The sequence below is a fragment of the Myotis daubentonii genome, chromosome 9 (genome assembly GCF_963259705.1).
Source record: "Myotis daubentonii chromosome 9, mMyoDau2.1, whole genome shotgun sequence".
In the NCBI taxonomy this organism is placed as follows: Eukaryota; Metazoa; Chordata; class Mammalia; order Chiroptera; family Vespertilionidae; genus Myotis; species Myotis daubentonii.
This window is the reverse complement of record NC_081848.1, coordinates 9,597,102-9,617,952: the sequence shown is the minus strand read 5'-3', so window position 1 is coordinate 9,617,952 and position 20,851 is coordinate 9,597,102. Positions and strand designations below refer to the sequence as shown.

Sequence of the window (20,851 nt, the reverse complement as noted above, 5' to 3'; positions counted from 1 at the left end):
GGAGCTGGCCATTAGTTGGGGCAGAAGGTTCCTTTTCTCTGAAAACCACAAAACACCCTTGAGTGGAGGGGCTGCTCCAGCAGTGTGGAAAGGTCGAGAGGGCAGATGGGACCCCTAGGTCACCTGTCCTGTCCTCACCACAGCCCCCCTCCACCCCCTTCCAAGGGTTGCCAGCCCTGGCAGAGCCAGAGAGGAAGCAGATGCCAGCCGACCGCTGAGCCAGCGTTCGGTCACACAAGGCTAGTGTGAGCAGCCCAGCCCTGTCCCAACCTGCCCCATAACCAGCAGGCCAGGCCCGGCCAGCTGAGGTGGCCACGCTGTGGTCACAGGAGAGCTTTCCGCTGCTGCTGTACAGGAAAGGCCTGCCCGGTGAGTGCCATGGAACCCAGATAACCTCCTCCTCCCCAGCACCCCCCCTCCTGCCCCCTGGGCCTCCTCGTGTGAACTCATACACATGGATCTTACACACACACACACGTACACCCTATCTAACACTACTGGCCCCTGTACAGCCAGGCTCCACAGGCCAGTCTATCTCTAAGGGGGAGACTCAAATCACAGCTTTATTGACTTTAGAGTTTGAACTTAGCCACACAAAGTGGACACAGCGAAGGGTGGTCAGGGAGACTAGGAACTGAGCGTCCACACAGGATCCCTTGTGGGAAGTTGGAGCGCCACCTTCCTTCCCTCCAAGAGGGACCAGGCCACGGCGAAGGTGTGGTCAGTGCAGCAGCAGGGCGGCTGGCCGGTACATGATGAGCAGAACGTCCTCTGGACTTTCAGCTCCCGCCCTTGTACGAAGTGCAGGTGTCTGGATCTCCTGGTCCCACCCAGGTAAGGGGCCAAGTCACACAGACCTGAGCTGGGGAAGCACTTCTGTCTCCTCTGTGCCTTTGTCCTCAGAGCGGGTTCCTGGGATGCAAAGGGCCCTGTGAGCCCAGGGGCAGCTGGCTAACGGTGGCAGGAGTCTTGGGAATGAGAAGGGAATTCACTTTGGGGGCTCGAGTCCAGGTACAGGAGGAGGAGGCTGGGTCTGCTGGACTCGCACTTGGGGGAGGTGTTGAAAGACCTCTCCAAGCCAGGGCCCCTCCCTGGCTGCAACCTCAGCATGCCTCTTCCTGTCCCTCCATCATGCAGGGGACTAGGTGGCAAGTACAGGGAAGGGGCCCTGCTAGAAGCCCAGCGCACTTCACCAACCCCTCGTCCTCATGGAGAGGAGAGCCCAGGTGTCTATACTTCGGGCTGGTCTCCAGGCTTAGCACTGCCCACAAGGGCCAGCGAGGGCTCCTTGCCCTCCAGGAAGGTGGCAGCGCTCTGCTTTTGGCTCCGGAGGGCCAGCTGCAGGGGTGTGCAGCCCTCCCCAGCCTGGACGTCCATCTGGGCACCAGCTTTGACCAGCACTTTGAGGATAGCCATGTTGCCCTTCAGGGCGGCTAGGTGGGCAGGGGTCCAGCCTCCCTTGCTGCGGGCATGGACGTCTGCGTGGTGCTCCAGGAGATGGATGACGCTCAGGAAGCTGCCCCTCTGCACCGCCAGGTGGAGGGGTGTCCAGCCTGACTGCTCGGCAGCATTGGGGTCAGCCCCGCATTGCAGCAGCGCTGCCACTACTTCCTCCTCCCCGTGGCGGGCAGCCAGGTGCAGGGGCGTCCAGTTCATGCTGCCGGGAGCCCCTAAGTCTGCATGGCTCTCAGCCAGCAGATGGATGATCTCCAGGTGGCCCTTGTAGGCTGCTAGATGCAGGGGTGTCCAGCCCTGCTGGGTCGGCAGCTCGAGGCTGGCCCCATGCCTGAGCAGCATCTTGCAGATAAGGTACCTGCCCCTGGCGGCTGCGGTGTGCAGTGGGCTGTAGCCATCCCGGTCAAGGGCATCAGGGGCCGCCCCACTCTTCAGCAGGTGTTGGATGGCCCTCACTTTGCCTCGCTCCACGGCCAGGTGCAGTGGTGTCCGCAGGTTTCTCTGCTGAGCATCTAACTCAGCCCCCTGGCCTGTCAGCAGCTTGACCAGGGTGACATGGCCAAAGTAGGCGGCCACGTGGAGAGGGGTCTTGCCCTCGGCCTCCCGCAGGTTGGGGTCAGCTTGGCGGGAGACCAGAAGTCGCGCCACATTTTCAAAGTTGTTCTGTGCAGCCAGGTGGAACGGGGTCCACCCCTCATGCTCCTGGGCATCCACGCGGGCCCCGTGGTCCAGGAGCAGGCGGGCGGTTCGGTCGTCCCCATTCTGGGCTGTGAAGTGCAGTGGAGTCCAGCCGTCCTCATCGGCCAGGTTGGCGTCGGCCCCGTGGTCCAGGAGCAGGGCGCACAGCTCAGGCTGCTGGTCCTGGGCGGCAATGAGCAGGGGCGTGTAGCCGCAGGCCGTTTGGCAGTCCACGTCGACCTCATGGGCCAGCAGCAGCCTCACCTGCTCCACGCTGCCCTGCGCCACCAGGAAGTGGAGGGGGGTGACCTTGTTCTCATAGATGCGCAGCTCCTCATCGCTGGGGACCAGGCTCTCACTGTCTGAGAGCTGCAGGACCCGCTTCAAGTCGCCTCCTAAGTCTGCTGGGAGAGAGGTGGGGTTGAAAAGAACCTTGACCTGCCCAGAGGTCATCTCAGCCACCCTTCTGCTTCCTGAAGTACCTCCCAGGGGGGCAGCGGCTAGAGAAGCAGCTTTCCTGACACCCAGGTCTCTGTGCAGTTCTTCCCCTGAGAACGGGTGGCAAGGCCTGGGTGCAAATCCTGACCCACCGCTCAGTATCATGTGCCCTGAACCAACTCTGACTCTGAGCCTCCAGGTCCTGATCCTTAAAGGGGACACAAACAACACCCACCTCATATTACCATTGTGAAGACAGATTGCCCTCCCCACCACTCCCCAGGCACCCCAAGATTCTGATTTCGTTAGTCTAGGTCAGTGGTCGGCAAACTGCGGCTCGCGAGCCACATGCGGCTCTTTTGCCCCTTGAGTGTGGCCACGAAGTTTCAATCGCACTGTACGTGCGCGCCCGCACGTGGTATTTGGTGGAAGAGCCACACTCAGGGGTCGCAGTTTGCCGACCACTGGTCTAGGTGGCCCAGGCATTGGCATTTTTTTTCATTCTCTAATTCCTGGGGGGTGGGGGGTGAGAGGGGGCCTGGGAGGCTGGGAAAATGGTGTGGTTTTCTCTTCCCCGCGAATTCTCTGGCTCCCGATGTGCATTCTGGACTCACCGCTGTCTGTGAGCTCCTGGCTGACCTCCTCACTGACCTGGGGAGGGAGAACCAGAGACCCAGGGTGGATCAGCAGGGCCGTTCTGGTCCATGCCGTCCGCCACTCCTTCCCTCTCCCCAGTACTGTCCTTCAGGGGTAGGACTCACATCCCCCAGGTGCTCAGAGACCCCCTCCTAGCCACTCCCACCACCAGCTGTGTCTAAAGGAAAACCTGATCAGGGAGACTCTGCTAGAAAAAGGTGGCCCAGGGCCTTGACTTCCCCTTGGGCCACATGGCAAGCAGGGTGGCTGTGTGGGTTCAGCCGGGAGCCTACACCAACCGTGGCTGGCTCACAAGTCAAGGAATGGACAGGAGAACAGTGATGGTGCCAACGTCCAGGGTGGGGAAGCCTGGGCGAGCTGAGGTCTCCCCCTGCAGGACAGGCCTCTGCTTCATCCCACACATTTGAGAGAGGCCACGCCCACCACTAGCCCTAGAGAACCTTGGCATACTTAGGGAAACGGGACCCCTGGCACAATGAGGGCTGGGTCCCCACTTCCCCTTCAGCCAGGCGGCCTTGTGAGGGCCACACTTGTACACCACCCCCATTGCCTGCCACAGACCACACCCAGCCACTGCACCCACCTCCCGGGGCCAGCGGAGAGACGGCTTGCAGGACACCTTCCTGGCCAGGGCCTCGCTCTCGGGATCTGTCACAGGGCTCTGGAGCAGCGACAGCAGCAGGTCCGTCTCGACGGTGATGTCTGCTTCACCAGAGAGAGAGAGAGAAAGGAAGGAAGCCACAGGCAGACTAGCAGTCCTCCGCCACTGTGGATACACTACGCTTCCTGTGCCCCCACCCCCACCTCTGTTCCAGGGCTCACACACATTGCACATGTGCACCCGGAGGCAGGAAAGATCAGTCCCAGCCTCGCTCAGCGGGGCCACGTGGCAGGTCACTGACCTTTGAGGGTCAGTCCTTTTTCACAGATGAAGGGAGGACTAGGTGAACTCTAAGTGCTCACACTCAGCCTATGTGCATGTTTGCACACTGAGCTCCTGGTCTGGGAACATTTACAATGGCGACAGTAAGTAGTACCCGGAGAACTCAGAAGCAGCAGAGCCAGGCCCAGCTGCCTTCCCGCAATAAGGGCTTCTAAGCACCTCCCACAGGCTCAGGGCAACTCCCAGAGGTCAGACCCCCCCCCCCCCCCGCCCCCCCGCCCTGCCCCAGTCCTCAGCTGCCCTGAACCCCAACCCCTTCCCAGCGCTGCATGCTGCCCAGAGCCCCCAGGCCTCTCTGCAGAGCCCTCAGAGTGGCCTGGGGCTCCACTTCCTCTCCTGACCCCTCCCACCCCAGCCCCGCCCTACTCCCCATTCCCTGGGCAGGCCAGGCAGGTGAGAACCTGAAAAGCAGGGTCTCTTCTTGGGGTCCTGGTCCCAACAGCGCTTCATCAGGTCCACCATCTGCTGGGCCTCCCCTGGCCACTCATCAGAGACAGACTGTAAGGAGGGCCTCATGCCCGTAGCCACTCCGATGATGATGTTCATCATATTGAGGCCTGCGAGAGGAGCCCAGGAAGTGTGGGTGCTGGAAGGCAGGGCGCTGGGGGGGTGGGCAGAGGGGCTGGGCAGGAGCGGGGTTCTGAGGATCCCCACAGGGTGGTGCACCCAGCAGGGCCCCTATGAATGCATGGGGTGTAAGCAGCTAGATCACAGGTCCACTTTAGTCTCTGGTCCAACCTCAGCCACCTCCCAACCCAAGACCAGACATGACCCTACCCTATTGACCTTTGCTGTCCAAAGATAGCAAGGCTGACCAATAGGCCTAATGGTGAACTTGACTTTCAGCTCCACTGGGTTATCCCAGTTTCCTGACAGTCTGTTTTCCTGACATTCTCGGCAGCAGGGTGGGAGTAGGAGGTGCAGGGAGGAGCACAGGAATGAGAGCAGAAAGCCTGGCCTGGGCTGACCTTCACCCCACCTTTCACTGTAAGGTGAGCTCTGGAAAGTAGGGGAGGAAGGAAGGTGGGTATGGATGGGAATCCCTGAAGAGTTCCCCACAACACATACCTGCCCTGGCCTTGTCTCCATGAGCCCTCAGCCCTCCCACAACCCCTGCCAGGACCCCATCTGAGGGTCCCACTGCCGTCTGCTACCTGAGTATGGTTTCTTTTGAGTGAGGACGTCCCAGATGACAATCCCGAAGCTGCAGATGGGGAAAGTGTTCCTGGTCAGGGGGCCCCACGGGCCGCACAATCCCAGGCAAATCCTCTCCAGCCAGAGTCCCTCTCCATGCCTCCCCCTCCCATGGGGGCAGGGAAGGCAGACCTTATCCCTGCCCTACCCTGTCCTTTGGGCCCCGGGTCCAGGCAAGGCTTTGACAAGCTACTTCCTGGGTATGGAGATGGGGCCAGCCCCCCTCTCACCTGTACACATCATATTTGGGTCCTGGGGCCATGTTCCTCTGCAGGAACATCTCAGGGGGCATGTAGCTGAGGGTGCCCCGCAGAGCCGACCTCTCGATGTACTGCATCCGGGTTGACTGTTCCATCCATTTAGACAAGCCAAAGTCCGAAATCTGGGAGGAAGCCCGGGGTGAGGACGGGGGCAACAGTCTTGCCTCCATAGAACTGTTTCTCTCCCCTTCCCAGCCCAGCCCTCCCACAGTGATCTGGAGGACCTTATCTTTTCAGAGCCCGTTTCCTCATCTATAAGCCCGAAACAATGAGTCCTTAACTCACAGTGCTATTATGAACATTAAATGAGTACATAAGCAAAAAGCACTTCGAGCAATGCCTGGCACAGTACGTACTTGGGAGGTGTTGCCTTCATCCAGAGGGACTATGGACAAAGTTGCTCTTTGGTGAGCTTCTGTCCATCCCATCTCTACAGGTCCTGAAGCATTTACACCACAGATATGCACCCCCTCTTTACTTCCATCCATTAATTCATTCATATGCTGAGTGAGCAGTCACTGAGTGCCAATTCGGCTGGGTACTGAGGTTGAGGCAGCAGATAGAAAAGATGAGAACCCTCACACCCACTCCTGTCCCAAGTGGTTATTCAGAAAGGGGTATAGTCACTAATGAAGTAGTGTTACATATCCTATATAATAAGAGCTAATATGCAAATGGTCATCACACCCTTGCGCCCTAGTGCAGGAACTGCTCAGACATTCAACACTGGGGAGAGAGGAATGGGGACCAGCCAGGCTGTGGCCTGGGAGAAGGACAAGCCATTTGCCTGGTGGTTCTGGGTGCCAGCATCTGCAGCCCAGGAGAGGGACAAGCCACCTGCCTCAAGGTCCCTGGTGCCTGCGGCTGCGGCCCAGGTGAAGCCACCCGCCCATGGTCTCCTGTGGCTGTGGCCGACCTAGGTGAAGCCAGCCCGGGTCCTGGGTGCCTGCGGCAAGCCAGAGGGAGGGAAGGCCAGGTCTGGGTGCCTGCGACTGGCCAGAGGAGGGAATCATGGGTCCCGGGTGCGGGGCAAGGCAGAGGTGGTTAGGGGCGATCCGGCCAGCAGTGGAGCAGTTAGGGACGATCAGGCTGGTAGGGGAGCAGTTAGGGGCAATCAGGCAGGCAGGCAGAGGTGGTTAGGGGTGATCAGGCAGGCAGAGGTGGTTAGGGGCAATCAGGCAGGCAGGCAGAAGGGTTAGGGGTGATCAGGCAGGCAGGCAGGCAGGTGAGCTGTTAGGAGCCAGCTGTCCCGGATTGCAAGGGGCAGTTGGACATCCCCCGAGGGGTCCCAGATTGGAGAGGGTGCAGGCCTGGCTGAGGGAACCCCCCCCACACACATGAATTACATGCACCAGGCCTCTAGTATTATATATTTACAATGGGAATTAGCAATATGAAGAGACAGAGGTGTAATAAGGGTATTTTACAGGGGCCTGCAGGGTGGATCAGGGAAAACCTCCCTGAGGAGGTGATGTTTAAGCTGAGAACAGAAAGATGACTAGCCCTTTGTTAGATAAAGGGGGGCAGGGGGAGGAGGAGAGAGGGGAGTGCTGTTCCTGACAATGGGAACAGAACATACAAAAGTCCTGGGGCAGCCCTAGCTGGTTTGGCTCAGTGGATGGAGCATCAATCTGTGGACTAAAGAGTCTCAGGTTCGATTCTGGTCAAGGGCACATGCCCAGGTTGCAGGTTCAATCCCCAGTGGGGAGTGTGCAGGAGAAAGATGATTAATGATTCTCTCTCATCATTGATGTTTCTATCTCTCTCTCCCTCTTCCTTGCTCTCTGAAATTAATAAAAATATATTTTTTAAAAAGTCCTGGGGCAGAAAAAGAGTGGCATATTTTAGGAACTGAAAAAAAAATGGCCATCATGACCTTTTATAGGGCCATCTCATTTACACACATCCCCACCTGAAGCAAAGCATGGGAAGGACAGAGATTTTTCTTCCCACCTCGGAAATGGAAGACTGAGGCCAAAGAGGGTTGTTGCAGGCATCCTGATACCCGGCGTCACGCACCAGTTCCACTGCTCACCCAACTGGTTTAGGTGTGATTGCTGCCTTCAGTATTCATCCATGAAGGAAACTGCTTAAAGCTCATGACAGGCCAGTCAGGCAGGTAGATAATCCTGCCCACCGGGAGGAGACTCCAAAGTTAAAGGGGGCAGAGGCTGACCAGGGCAATTACCTTGACGTGCATGCTGCCGTCCAGGAGGATATTGCCTGGCTTCAGGTCCAGGTGGAGCAGAGGTGGCTTGATGCTGTGGAGGAAGTTCATGGCCAGGCTGGTCTCATGGATGATGCGGAATTTGAGCTGCCAGGAGATGCTGTGGGTGCCCAGCATCTTCTCCAGGGAGCCGTTGGCCATGAACTCCATCACAATGCCCAGGGGCTGCTTGCACACCCCGTAGATGGACACGATGTGCTGAAACTTGACCTTCTCCATTTTGGTTGCCTCTTCAATGAGGCAATTCACATCAGAGCTGTGGAGGGGGATGGAGTGAGAGGTGAAAGGAGGTGACTATCAGTTACAAGAACAACTAGCAGAACACACAACCTAGGCTTGATGCCAGCCCGTGCAGACCCAGAGGAGGCTTGGGAGCTCATGAGGTGGAATAGGAGGAAGGAGAGACCTGGAAGGATGGCCAGTAGGACACACGGGTTAGGCTCTAGACGGCCAGCAGGAAAAAAGACAGGAAGTAAAGGAGTTTGCAAGGTAGCCCTGGCCAGTGTTGCTCAGTAATTACAGCACCAGAATGTGCACCGAAGGGTTGTGGATTCGACTCCCGCTCAAGGGCACCTACCTGGGTTACAGGTTTGATCCCCAGCCCTGGCCGTGTCTCTCTGGCATGGATGTTTCTCACTTTCTCTTTCCCCTTTCTCTCCCCTTTCCTCCCTCCCTTATACCCTCTCTAAAAATCAATGAAAAAAATATCCTCAGGTGAGGATTAACAACAACAACAAAAAAGCCTGCCATTAATTCTGGCCTTTTGTCTATATCTCCCCCAGTAGATTGCAAGCCCCTGGAGGACCAATATTATGCCTCCTGCTTCCATTTTAAAATGTTTTTATTGCCATTTTGACTATGAAAGTAATACATACACCCTGTAGAAAATCTAGATAATACAGAGAGTTATAAAGAAAAAAATTAAATGGTTAGTATTCTAACCTTCCAAATTTGGCCTCTGTCAATACTTTAGTATATTCTTTTACAACACATGGCCAAGGCCTCTGTCTCACTTCCCCCTTTCACTCCTTCCTCCTCTTTCTCCCATCCCACCACATGGTGTGGGCTGGTTCTCGTAGCCTGAGCACTTCCCTACATTGTTATTCTCTCTGCAGCCACTGAAGCAAGAACTTCAACGGCTGCATGGTATCCCATGTTAGGAGAAACTGTAATATGATGCGTGTAGGTGCTCCCCAGAGCACATTTCCATGCACAGCACAATATATCTTTGTTGAATCTAACAGAAGTCAAGACGTAAGGGAAGGCCTTAGAAAACAAGCATTTGCAAACCCTGTCGCTCTTTTCACTGAATGTGTCCACAGAGCAGTGAACATGCAAATTGCTACGAATTGTTTGGGAATTGCAGGATGAGGATTAGGGAGAAATGACATCTTGGTTGCTTCTTCAATGAGACAATTCAACATCAGAGCTGTGGCGTATTTGCAGAGCTGTGTTGGCACTGCAGTCAGAAGCTGCCGGCAATGTGCTCACGGGGCCCCTGAAGAAGCCAGCCAAACACTCCTGAACTCCAGGAAGAGGCACCTGCTCTCCCTCGAATCTGGGCTGGCTGGCCAGTCCCGGTTCTCCCGTTCTCCTCTCCACTTCCCTGTGGTTCCAGAGAGCTCCCCGTCACCTCTGTGATATTTTTACCTGTCAATCCTTGCGTCCTCTGAGTTCACAGGAACTGAGACATCTGTCATGAAGTGGGAAAAAGCAAGGGATCCGAGGACACTGTGCCCTGATTCAAATCCCAGTTTCACCACTTGCTCTCTGCATGCCCTGGTCAGGCAAGCTCTGCACATCAGTGTCTGGACTGTGAACTGGAACAGCGGGAATTGCATAATTCCCCTGGACACCGGACTTCTTGAAAGCCTTGGCCCTGCCTATGGTCTTGCTCTTTTCCTTATCTCCCACCGGCCTCTTTCATCTGGTTTCTAGTCTCAGGACTTCACTGAACAGCTGTTGCTATGGTTACCAATGACCCCACATTGGAATCTAGACTATGAACAATGTTCAGTTATCTGTTTATGGGTCAGATCTCTCAATCTCTTTTTCTCAAAATGTTAACTTACTTCAGCTGTGTGCCAACATTCTGCAGGATTTCTGCCTCCTGTTCTGGTCTCCTCTTCCTACTTCTTGATCATTACACCCAGTCCCAGGCCCTCTCCCTTCTTCTTCTCACTCTGTATTCTGTCTCTAGGCAATCTTAGCATCTCCAATTGAGTATTTGACACTTACCATGACCAGAGCTGAACTCTTGCTCCTCCCTCATCTCAGTGAATGGGGCCTCCACCTCCTAGTCCTCAATGTCTTGGTGTCATCCTTGAATCCTCTCTTTCTTTCCTTCCCACACCAGTCCCTCAGCACATCCTGCCAGCTCTACGTTTAAAATATAGCAAGAATCTGATCATTTCTCACCACCTCTACCCCCTGGCATCCTGGCCCAAGTCTCCTAACTGGCCTCTCTGCTTCTCTCCCTTACCCTCCACCATCTATTCTCAACCCAGCAGCCAGAGTGATATTTTCAAAATGGCAGTCGGAGCATGTCACTACTCTGCTCAGGACCTTCCAGGGGCCTCTTCTCAACAACAGTAAAAGCTAAAGTTCTTAAAATGGCCTACAAAGCCCCACATGATCGGCCCCCAGACACAGATCCCTGATCTCTTCTCCTACTAATCACTCCCTTCCTGACTCTGCTCTTGCCAAATTGGCCTCTTGCTGCTCCTCCATTATCTCAAGCATGTTCCCACTTCAGGACCTTTGCACTTGCTGTTCCCTCTGCCTAGAATACCTCTCCTTAACATGGCTTGCTCCTTCTTTGCCTCAAATCTCTACTCAAATAGTATCTAATTAGTAAGGGTTTCAAGTCTATATAGAATAGCAACCCTACCCCAACTGTGGCAATCCTTATCCCCCATACACAGATGGCCAACAAATTAATATTCCTAGATTAAATGTTTTCTTGGACAATCAGATTACTCAACTCTCCTTAGGTATTTTAAACAAGATAATATCAGGTGGCTATAAGCGCCATAGATCAAATTATTTATTGATTTACTTGTTCACTTATTTATTATCTTCCTCCATTAGAATATAAACTCCATGAAGGGAGAGATTTTGGTTTCTTCACTCAATACTTAACATGAATGAATGACATCTATGTCCTAGCTTCAATTACGCTTAACAAATGACTCACACATTTTAATAGTGTTAGCTCAGACCTCTACTCTGAAGGCTACCAGATGATTCTTCGCGACATGTACAAAACAGAACTCATGCTCTTCCTCTCCAAACCTGGGCCTCTTCTCATGTTTCCCTTGTTTACTGTCAACAATACAGTCCAACAAATACTACTGAACACCAACTATGTGCCAGGCACTGGGGAGAGAGTGGGGAACAGGACAGACACAGACTCTCTCTCACAGAATAGACATTCTAGTGGACCCTTGTTCCTTTGGGCAAGCCAAACATCAAGTTAACCTTCACACTCCCTTCCTCTTTGCCACCCCTATAGCCAACCTAGCACCACCTTGAGCGGATTTTTACCCCCTAAATATTGCATAATCTCTCCCTTTCACTCAATCACAACACAGCAGTGTTTATTTTGGCAGCAGAGGGACAGACAAGGCCCAGGCGTGCTATTGTTGGTCTCATTGTCTGAACAATGAGAACAGTGTCCTAACTAGACCAGCATCCACTCTAACTTTCCAATCCACTCTCCACACTGCAATCCTGATCAATTCCTCCCTGTCACCACCAACCCCACCTGATTGCAAAGCCTTCAGAGCTCTCCACTGCTCCCTCTCTCTCAACTCCAGCCATTTTTCCATCCTTTACTCAATATTCCCCTCCTGCCATGGGCCCTTTGCACACTTTGTTGCTTCTTCCTGGAAAGTTTTCTCCTCTTCACCTACTTACTCATACTCATCCTTCACATATCAGCTCAAGTGTAACCTCCTCAGGAAAGCCTTTTTCTGATCTCAGTCAAGCGCTATTAATAAGCTCTCACAGAACCATACATCTCTCTTTCCTTGTAATACTTCTCACAGCAGCACACACTTAGTTTACATGTCGGTTAACTGATTAATGTCTTTGCCCCTCTAGGCTGTTCTCTAGGAGAACTGGGCTGTATCTGTTGTATTCATCATTATACCATAGGGTCTAGCACAGTGCCTGACATACAGTAGGGCAATAAGCATTCACCAAGAGGATGAATGAATGAGGAGATGAAAGGAGGATCCAGTGAAGTAATGCAGGTAAAACTCCTAGGATAGTACTCCATGCTTGGCAGGCATTAAGTACCATCAAATCCCTCACCCTGTTCCACCCAGGGAGTTCCTGGGACTTAGGGGGAAAGTGGCAGAAGCTATTGTCAGTGTCTAACAATGCAGTCTGCCAATGCCATCTGTTCCCTTTTGCTCTTTACTTCAAAGGCTGTAGATGGTTTGGACAAATCCTGGAATAATCCATCTCTACCCCAAAGCACCAGGCGGGTGTTAAGGGGGAAGGTGGGTGAGTCTGGAGCTATCTCACTTGAAGCAGGTGGGGGTCTGGAATTAGGAAGGGACGGGCTTGAATGTGTGGGACTTGAGGCTGTGTCTTGGGAGCTGGTACAGAGAACAGGACAAAGAGCACCCAAATACCATGCCAACAAGAGTGCTCCCTCCCAGGCCCTCTAGTTGAAGGCCCAGGAGCCTTGGGAGAAAGGCATGGGTTTCATGCTCAAACTTCGCATCCGAGCGTCTCTTTCATGGCTGTACAGGGGACAAGTGCGCAGCCAGGACTAGCAAATCAGGTGGGAATGAGACTGGAGCCCATCTCAGGAGAAGGCGGATATGGTGGAAACAGTGGGAAGAGGTGCAGGTGGAGAGTGGCGGGGAGCCTGAGACAAAGGTGAGGACAGACATGGCAGCATTCCAGGCTGACCTCCCAGCAGGGCCTGTGAGAGCCAGCAAGTGGCCTGGGTGGGGTTGCCATCCCCCAGGCCTCCTCTATCCTGCACTCCTGGGCAGGGCCAGGACTGCCATGGGAGAGGACTGCTTCCCTAGGTCACTGAGCATCACAGAGCCAGGCAGGGCACAGCCTCCCAGCCAGCCCAGCCCTGCTGCCCTGAGGTGCTGAGAGTGGTAGGAGGGTGGCGGAGGGCCACTGAGAGCAGCCCTCCCCACCCTGACACCCAGAAGGAAGAAGGTGCCAGGAAGAAGGAGGCAGGACCAGTTTGGAGGGTAATTCCTGTTGCCCTGCGACCTCTGGATTCCACCAGCAGGTGTGGTGCCAGCTGCATGCAGTCACAGGACAAACGCGTGCTGAGCCTGGGGAATCTGGCCGCCGGCTGGAGTTTAGAAAGGTCGAGGGGACAATCCCACCTCACCCTGATGGCCCCTGCCAGAGCCCCTGCCCTCAGTTTCTCCTCCCCAAAGAGGGGGGGGGGGGCGACAGGTACCTGGTGGCGTCTGTCAGGAGGCAAGGGGAGCACTTGATGGCATACTGGGTCCGCCAGCGCCTGTGCTGCGCCTGGAACACCTGGCCGAAAGCCCCGCCGGCCACCCGGCGCCAGTCGCCCTCGAAGTCCTCGCGGGTGAAGACGGCAAGGCTGCCCAGCCGCTGCTCCACGTCCAGGGCCATGGGGCCGGCGCGCCGCACTCCGCAGGCCTGGCTCCCCGCCGCGCGCTCGGTGGGTCCGGTGGGTCTGAGGCTGGGACGGGAGGAGAGCCGCCTCCCTCCTTCCTCACGAGGAGGAGCCAGCCTGTCTGCGAAGGCGGGGAAAACCCAGACCTGAGCCCTGTGCCCCAGGCAGCAGTGACCCGGGCCTGGGAAGAGGGTATGTCCCTCTGAGCAACCCCAAGAGACCCCTTGCAGCCAGCACTCTTCCCCAGGCTCCGCCTGTGAGCCCCTTGTCCACCCCCACCCGCTCCGTGAGCTAGGGGGGGCGCTGGAAGGGGAGGGGTCCTGAAGTTGGGAGCAGGAGTCTGGCAGATAAGCTGGCCCCATTTGATTCAGATCCAGCTCTAAGGGCAACTCATACTGAGGGATTATGAGGGTTCAGGACTATGCCAGGGGTCCCCATTTCTGAGTGTGGATGCTTGCCGCCCCCTCCCCCCCCCCCGCCCCCCAGCAAGTATGGAGTAAAAAAGGTACAATGGGGATTTTTCTGTTCTGAATCTGTGGGCCCCACTGGCTTAATGCTTCCTTTGTTGTTGCTGGGTTTTATTTGTTTGTTTGTTAACCAGAGTTGATGCGTTGAAGATCACCAAGAAGGGGTCACCAAGAACAGTGGGGTGAGAGGCAGGGTGCATGTCTGCAGGGAGCTCCCCCAGCCGGCCCTGCTATCAACCCCAACCTCAGAGGGGTGGGTGCCTGGTCTGGGGTTGCCCATGGGGAGGTGGACTCCTTGGCCCAGGTAGTGGGGCTGGCTGGCTGCCTGGGACCAGAGATGAGGCTCAGGGAACAGCGGGAGCACGATTCCTGCCCTACTCCCAGGTCACAGAGTGGGTGTGCTGGCGGCTTCCATGCCACCTCCAGGATGAATGCTGACAAGGAGAGTCAGGACCAAAGATTGGCCCAGAGACCATTGTCGAGGGGACCGATGTGGCCACTATTGAGCATTAACTTGGTCCCGGAATCAGTAGCTAACTTGCCTATGGTACAGGCTTTACAGATGTGACCTCCCTGTTTACAGATGTGGGGACTGGGCTTGAAAACAGCAAGTAGTGCATGGCCACATACTGGTAAGTGGTAGCTGAGTTTCAAACCCAGGTTTGTTTGGTTCCGATAGAAAGAGTTAGGCATAGGGAGCAAGGGGTAGCCTTTTAAGAATGGGGGTGGGGTGGGGGGCTAGAATCACGCTCCCTGAAAGAGGGTGGAGGTGATAGAGCCTGAATCTGGAGCAGGAGCCATACCCTACACAATATCAGAGGGAGGCCCCCCAGCTTGCTTTGGCAGGGCACTTACTGCTCCTCGAGCAGCCCTGCCTGCCCTGACTGTCCTCACCCTCCCCACTCCCCCGGAGGTTTGGAAGATGATAGAGGACATTACTGACGGGGAGATGAGGAGATTGGCGGGGGGATGGCGGCAGGCGGTGGGTGAGCATGGAGATTGGGGAGGTACACTCTACAACTCTACAACGGTAAGGCAGAGGGACAGACAGGGCCCAGGCATGCTATTGTTGGTCCACCTGTTAAAACAGACAAGCTATGAGTTCAAGCAACCCCGAGGCTTCTGAAGAAGCTGGAAAAATAGATATATTCACATCCCTGTAGAAACTGGAGCCATTAGACTGGACTCATTCTTTTTTCTCTATCTCTCCTAAGTGGGCCAGGACTAAAGCCTGGTAGTCTTTGGACAGCTCTGGGAGAAGTTGTAGGGAGAGGGGACCTTCTGAGTGTGAGGTCACAGAGGCAAAAGCTTTCTAGATCCCTCATTAATAAACACCTGGTGCTCAGGGATTTGGGAAAGAGGAAGTTCAACCTAGAGGCTGCCAATTTCTTTCCAGGGCTGGGAGCGCAGAGGTTCCTAGGCACTGCCCGGCTGGGAAGTCCACGGCCAGTGAGTAGGGAGGAGAGAGCTGGAGAGGAGGGCTCCACCTTCCACCGCCACTCCTACAGGTGAACGGGGTGGGTATGGATGAACGGGACTGAAGGAGGTGGGCATAGTCTGACCACAAACCAAAACCACCGGAAGGGGCGAGAAACATGCTCTGGCCACAGGAATTTTGCCTCAAGATGCTCTGAGTCTTTTCTATTGACCTCTATCAATGAATTTTATTTTTGGCAGCTGGGGGATGGAAATGTTCTGGACTTGCTCTTAATAAATGTGTGTGTGTGCGTGCATGCATGTATGTGTGTGTGTGTGTGTGTGTGTGTGTGTGTGTGTGTGTGATGGTTTGGGAGGGACCCTAAAATTTTCAACCTGCTGCCCCCAAACCAGTGTGCTGGTAGAGCAGTTCTGCAATACTTTGGAAGATGCTAAAACCCAATGTGAGCCTTTCCCCTAACGAGAATTACCTAGTCTTTGCCTACAGGGCAATTTCCCAGTTTGTCTCCATTCTCCACTCTGCAAACATGTCACAGGACACCTGGACAAGCCCTGGCAGGCCCTGTCCTCTGGTAGCCTACAGGGAGGACAAGGCTACTCAGCAGGAAGGAATGTGTGCAGAAACCTGGAACATCTAGGAAGCAAGACTCCCAGGAGGAAAGGATGGCAGGAGGCAGGGGGCGGGGCTTAAATGCAAAGCAGGTGAGTCAGCTGGGCTTTTCCCTAACAGGCCTCAACTGAGGGGCCTGATCACATCTCCAGATCTCTCTGGGCTCTCCATCTGCAAAATGGGATGATGATATAAAACCCATTTCAAAAGGTTGCTGTAGGGATTAACCTTTAAAAATACACTTACATGAATACTCGTAAATTAAAAAAATAAACAAACCTAAACCTCACGTAGTATCTGAAAATTAACTCAAGAGGAATCATGGACTTTAATGTAAAATGTAAAACTATAAAATTTTTAGGGAAATATATGGAAGGAAATCTTCTGGACCTACTGTTAGGGAAAAGTTCTTAGGCTTACTGCTAAAAACATAGTCCATAAGGAAAAATTTGATAAAAATGACTGACTCATTTATTCTGTGGCAGATCCTGTGAAGAGGATGAAAAGCCAAACTCAGACAGAGAGAAAATATTCACAAACCACATATTTGACGCCAGTTTTCCAGAATATTTAAAGAAGTCACCAAATCAATGGTAAAAAAGAACAACTATCCAATTAGAAAATTACGTAGACAGTTCACTGAAGAGGATATACAAGCAGCAAATGAGTGTAGAAAAAGATGTTACATAGCATTAGCCATTGAGGAAATGCAAATGGAAACTACAATGAGATTTCACTACACACCTACCAGAATGGCAGCGGGGGGAGGGGCATGGGGGGGGGGGATAGTGACAGGGCCAAATGCTGGTGAGGATGCAGAGAAACTGGGTTTTTCATGTAAACTGGTTCAGCCCCTTTAGAAAACAGTCTGGCAGTTCTTATAAAACCAAACATACCATTACTTTACCACCCAATGACTGCACTCCTGGGCATCTAATCTAGAGAAATGAAAACCTACGTTCACACAGAAACCTTATCTTCCATGCTCACAGCAGTTTTATTTGTAACTGAAATCTGAAAGCAGCTTAGATGCCTTTCAACAGGTGAAAGGTCAAACAAGCGGTGGGACATGTATACGACAAGACACTGCTCCACAAGGTACGTGCAACCACTCGGATGAATCTCCAGAAACTTACATGGAGTGAAAAAAGCCAAATCAAGAGTCTACCGCCTATGTGATTTCATTTACATGACACTCTTGAAATGACAAGTTTATAAAGAAAAAGAACACTTTAGTGCTTGCCAGAGGTGGGGAGTGGCTGTGGCTATAAAAGGGCCCTTGTGATGGAACTGCTCTGCGGTGGTGGTCACAGGAATGTACGTGCGATAAAACTGCACGAGTGCGTGTAAAACTGGAGAAATGTGACTGTATCACTGTCAACTCCCTGGCTGTGATATTGTGACATATAAGATGTTATCATTGGGGGAAACTGGCTGAGGGGTACAGGTGTCTCTGTATTATTTCTTATAATTACATGTTTATTATAATTACCTTAAAACAAAAATTTTTTAAATGCATGTGAAGTCCTCTTTCTCCTCCTTTAATTTTCTTCTCACCTTCTCTTTCCACCTCCTGCTCTTCTTCCTCTCCCTTCCCCTCCTCCTCCTGCTAATTCTATTTCATATTCTTCCCCCCTTCCCTTCTTCTCTGCCGGGAGCCGGTCCATCCTTGCTGTTTCAAGGGACCTGGCATATATGGCATACGGTTCTTGATGTGTTTGCTCACCTTCTTGGCGCTGTGTTTTAACCAAGGTCACCTCTCCGAGAAAGGTTGAATCTCCAGGTAGGGATTTTCCCCTGAAGTTAGGGAGGGAATAAAACCCCTCAACTAAGTGCCAGGGGGGTAATTAATCCCTTTAACTACGAACAATCATGCTTAAACTACATAATCTTTCCTCCCTGGAATGGAGATAAGAAACGCCCTAACCTTTGTAATAGAAATTGACAGGATTAAAATCAACTGGGATAAATATGGATGTAACAAGACAATAAACAGCAGAACCTCTCTGGAGATCGAGACCAGAACTTGGCTGGAGATCCGGGCTGGAGATCCTGGCTAGGCTGCTGATCAACTGAACGCTGTCTCCGTGTCCTTCCTTCTTCGCCGACTCCATCCCAACCTTTGGGAACCCCTGGACCCGCTGGGGTTGGACCCTGGCACTTCTCCTTCTTGTTTTTGTTATTTCCAGGCAATATTGCATTCCTAGAAGCAAAATCTTTCCATAAGAGGCGAAAGGAAGTAATCTAGCTTGCAGCACAGAGGCCCCAAGGAGAATGCCTGGCCCATCCTGAGAAAGCCAGAAAAAAAGATCAACTTGCCATTCTTAGAATCATTTCACGGCTCTATCATTCCAGTGTCCCACACCGAGGCTCATGGCATTGTGTGCTGGCAGCTGAGATGTGCAGACATACAGATGTGGGCTGGGCAGGCATACAGCTGTGGTCTGGGCAGGCATACAGGTGTGGGCTGAGCAGGCATACATGTGTGAGCTGAGCAGGCATAGAGGTGTGAGCTGAGCAGGCATACAGATGTGGGCTGGACAGGCATACAGATGTGGGCTAAGCATGTATACAGGTGTGGGCTGGGCAGGCATACAGGTGTGGGCTGAGCATGTATACAGGTTTGCGCTGGGCAGGCATATTTGTGTGGGCTGGGCAGGCATACAGGTGTGGGCTGGGCAGGCATACAGGTGTGAGCTGAGCAGGCATACAGGTGTGAGCTGAGCAGGCATACAGGTGTGGGCTGGGCAGGCATACAGGTGTGAGCTGAGCAGGCATACAGGTGTGGGCTGGGCAGGCATACAGGTGTGGGCTGAGCAGGCATACAGGTGTGGGCTGGGCAGGCATACAGGTGTGAACTGAGCAGGCATACAGGTGTGAGCTGAGCAGGCATACAGGTGTGGGCTGGGCAGGCATACAGGTGTGAGCTGAGCAGGCATACAGGTGTGGGCTGGGCAGGCATACAGGTGTGAACTGAGCAGGCATACAGGTGTGGGCTGGGCAGGCATACAGGTGTGAGCTGAGCAGGCATACAGGTGTGGGCTGGGCAGGCATACAGGTGTGAACTGAGCAGGCATACAGGTGTGAGCTGAGCAGGCATACAGGTGTGGGCTGGGCAGGCATACAGGTGTGAGCTGAGCAGGCATACAGGTGTGGGCTGGGCAGGCATACAGGTGTGAACTGAGCAGGCATACAGGTGTGAGCTGAGCAGGCATACAGGTGTGGGCTGGGCAGGCATACAGGTGTGAGCTGAGCATGTATACAGGTGTGGGCTGAGCAGGCATACAGGTGTGAGCTGAGCAGGCATACAGGTGTGGGCTGGGCAGGCATACAGGTGTGAGCTGAGCAGGCATACAGGTGTGGGCTGGGCAGGCATACAGGTGTGAACTGAGCAGGCATACAGGTGTGGGCTGGGCAGGCATACAGGTGTGGGCTGAGCAGGCATACAGGTGTGGGCTGGGCAGGCATACAGGTGTGGGCTGAGCTGCAAAGCTGGGGTGCTAGGTGTGGCTTCACTGCAGCCTCAGGATATCCCCGAGGAGCCTGCTGCTGGGCTGATGCCCCCAGAGGGTGAGTGCCTAGAATAGTCCTTTGTTTCTACCAGGCAGATGGACTTGGTCCTGAATACTCTAGAAAAATAGGCCCTTTCAGGGTCAAGGTGGAGTAAAGATGGAGTGTATCCAGAATGGAGTAAGAGCATTTCTGAATTTGACCAGTTTTACATTCTCCACTCTGATACACAACACTGACTCCCCTCTGAAGGGCTTTTGATAAAATCTATCTTAAGTGTCAAGAAGCCAGAAATGGAAGCTGTGTTTCAGGAGAGACAATTCTCATCTTCAGGATTATGGCCACAGGTCCTTTGTAGACCTGGCTGCTTGTGATCTGGAACTGGGTCCATAGCAACCTAAGAACCAAACATCCCAGGAATCCTCCATGTCTCTTTGTCAAGCAGCTTAGAAAGAAAGCTTGGCCCTGGGCAGGGCTTTAGAGAATCTGTTTCCTCTTCCTTCCCCTCCTGAGGCCTAGGGTTCATCAATGAATCCAAGAAGCCATGGCCAATACCTTCTCTGGAAGTGACACCGGTACTGCAAATGTAAATGCAATCCCTTTGAATTGAAAACACATTAGAAAGTGAGATGTGAAGAAATACGCTGTGACTCCCTTGAGTGTGGACCTGGCAGGAAAATAGCCCACATGTCAACCTTGAGAATGGTCAGAGCTGAGCATCTGGGACAAGCCAGCCTCCCACTTCCTCTGGGCCCGTCCTGGAAGGGACTGAGCCAGGAACAGCTGGGACAGGGAAGGACCTAAAGTCTAAAAAGTAGTTTTCTTGGGTCATGGTACAGGAAGCACTGGAAGCTTGCTAGCTGTGTGAAAAAAGAAAGGGACTTCTACAATGCGACTGGTTTCATGCTTCTTGTATTTGTTTCTCTTTTTTTCTTACTGTTTAGTCAAGTTCTTTCTTCCTGTCTATGTTTCAGGGGTGGGGAATTAGTCAGACTACTTTGGGCACACCAAGAGAAACCAAGACAAGGTTTTGGTTCACCATCTGGTGGTTGTGAAGAACACATTTTTTTTTTTTTTAATCAAGGCCCATTCTCCACCCTAGATCAATTCAGTTCCTGAGAATGGAGCCCAAGCATAGCATAGGACATAACTCTTAAAAGTCTAAAAACCTCAAAGAGACTAGTAGAATGTGGGCTCCTGGACAAGAATCATAGTCTGTGGTGTTCATTGCTGCATCCTCAACACTTGACACATAGGAGGGAGCTCATGTCATATTTGATAATGAATGAATGAATGAATGAATAAATAAATGAAGGGGAAGGTGAAACTCAAGGGGTAGAGGCTGA

The 20,851-nt window shown here is 53.3% G+C and overlaps 1 protein-coding gene across 2 annotated transcripts; it reads right to left on the bottom strand.

Annotated features, from left to right (window-relative positions):
* Positions 1 to 522: 522 nt before the first annotated feature.
* ANKK1 (ankyrin repeat and kinase domain containing 1) lies at positions 523 to 13,526 on the bottom strand. Of its 2 annotated transcripts, none has more exons than XM_059707913.1 (8): positions 13,296 to 13,526; positions 7,814 to 8,108; positions 5,596 to 5,747; positions 5,326 to 5,375; positions 4,573 to 4,728; positions 3,812 to 3,933; positions 3,186 to 3,222; positions 523 to 2,534 (listed from the first exon to the last, which is right to left on the bottom strand). In XM_059707913.1, exons 1-8 carry the CDS (start codon positions 13,475 to 13,477, stop codon positions 1,231 to 1,233), a joined length of 2,298 nt encoding a protein of 765 aa, XP_059563896.1. In that variant the 5' UTR covers positions 13,478 to 13,526; the 3' UTR covers positions 523 to 1,230. The 2 variants fall into 2 exon arrangements, with proteins under 2 accessions (XP_059563896.1, XP_059563897.1); XM_059707914.1 differs by having other exon boundaries at positions 524 to 2,534; positions 3,812 to 3,930.
* Positions 13,527 to 20,851: the final 7,325 nt, after the last annotated feature.

What these genes read in the sequence shown, in the direction of transcription:
- ANKK1 (XM_059707913.1), bottom strand. Translation starts at nt 13,477, where the DNA reads ATGGCCCTGGACGTGGAGCAGCGGCTGGGCAGCCTTGCCGTCTTCACC. An exon ending in CTCCTGACAGACGCCACCAG is followed by an intron (nt 8,109 to 13,295) that starts GTACCTGTCGCC and finishes CCCCCTCCACAG; the next exon opens with CTCTGATGTGAATTGCCTCA. An exon ending in TCAAAAGAAACCATACTCAG is followed by an intron (nt 4,729 to 5,325) that starts GTAGCAGACGGC and finishes CTCCTCTCGCAG; the next exon opens with GCCTCAATATGATGAACATC.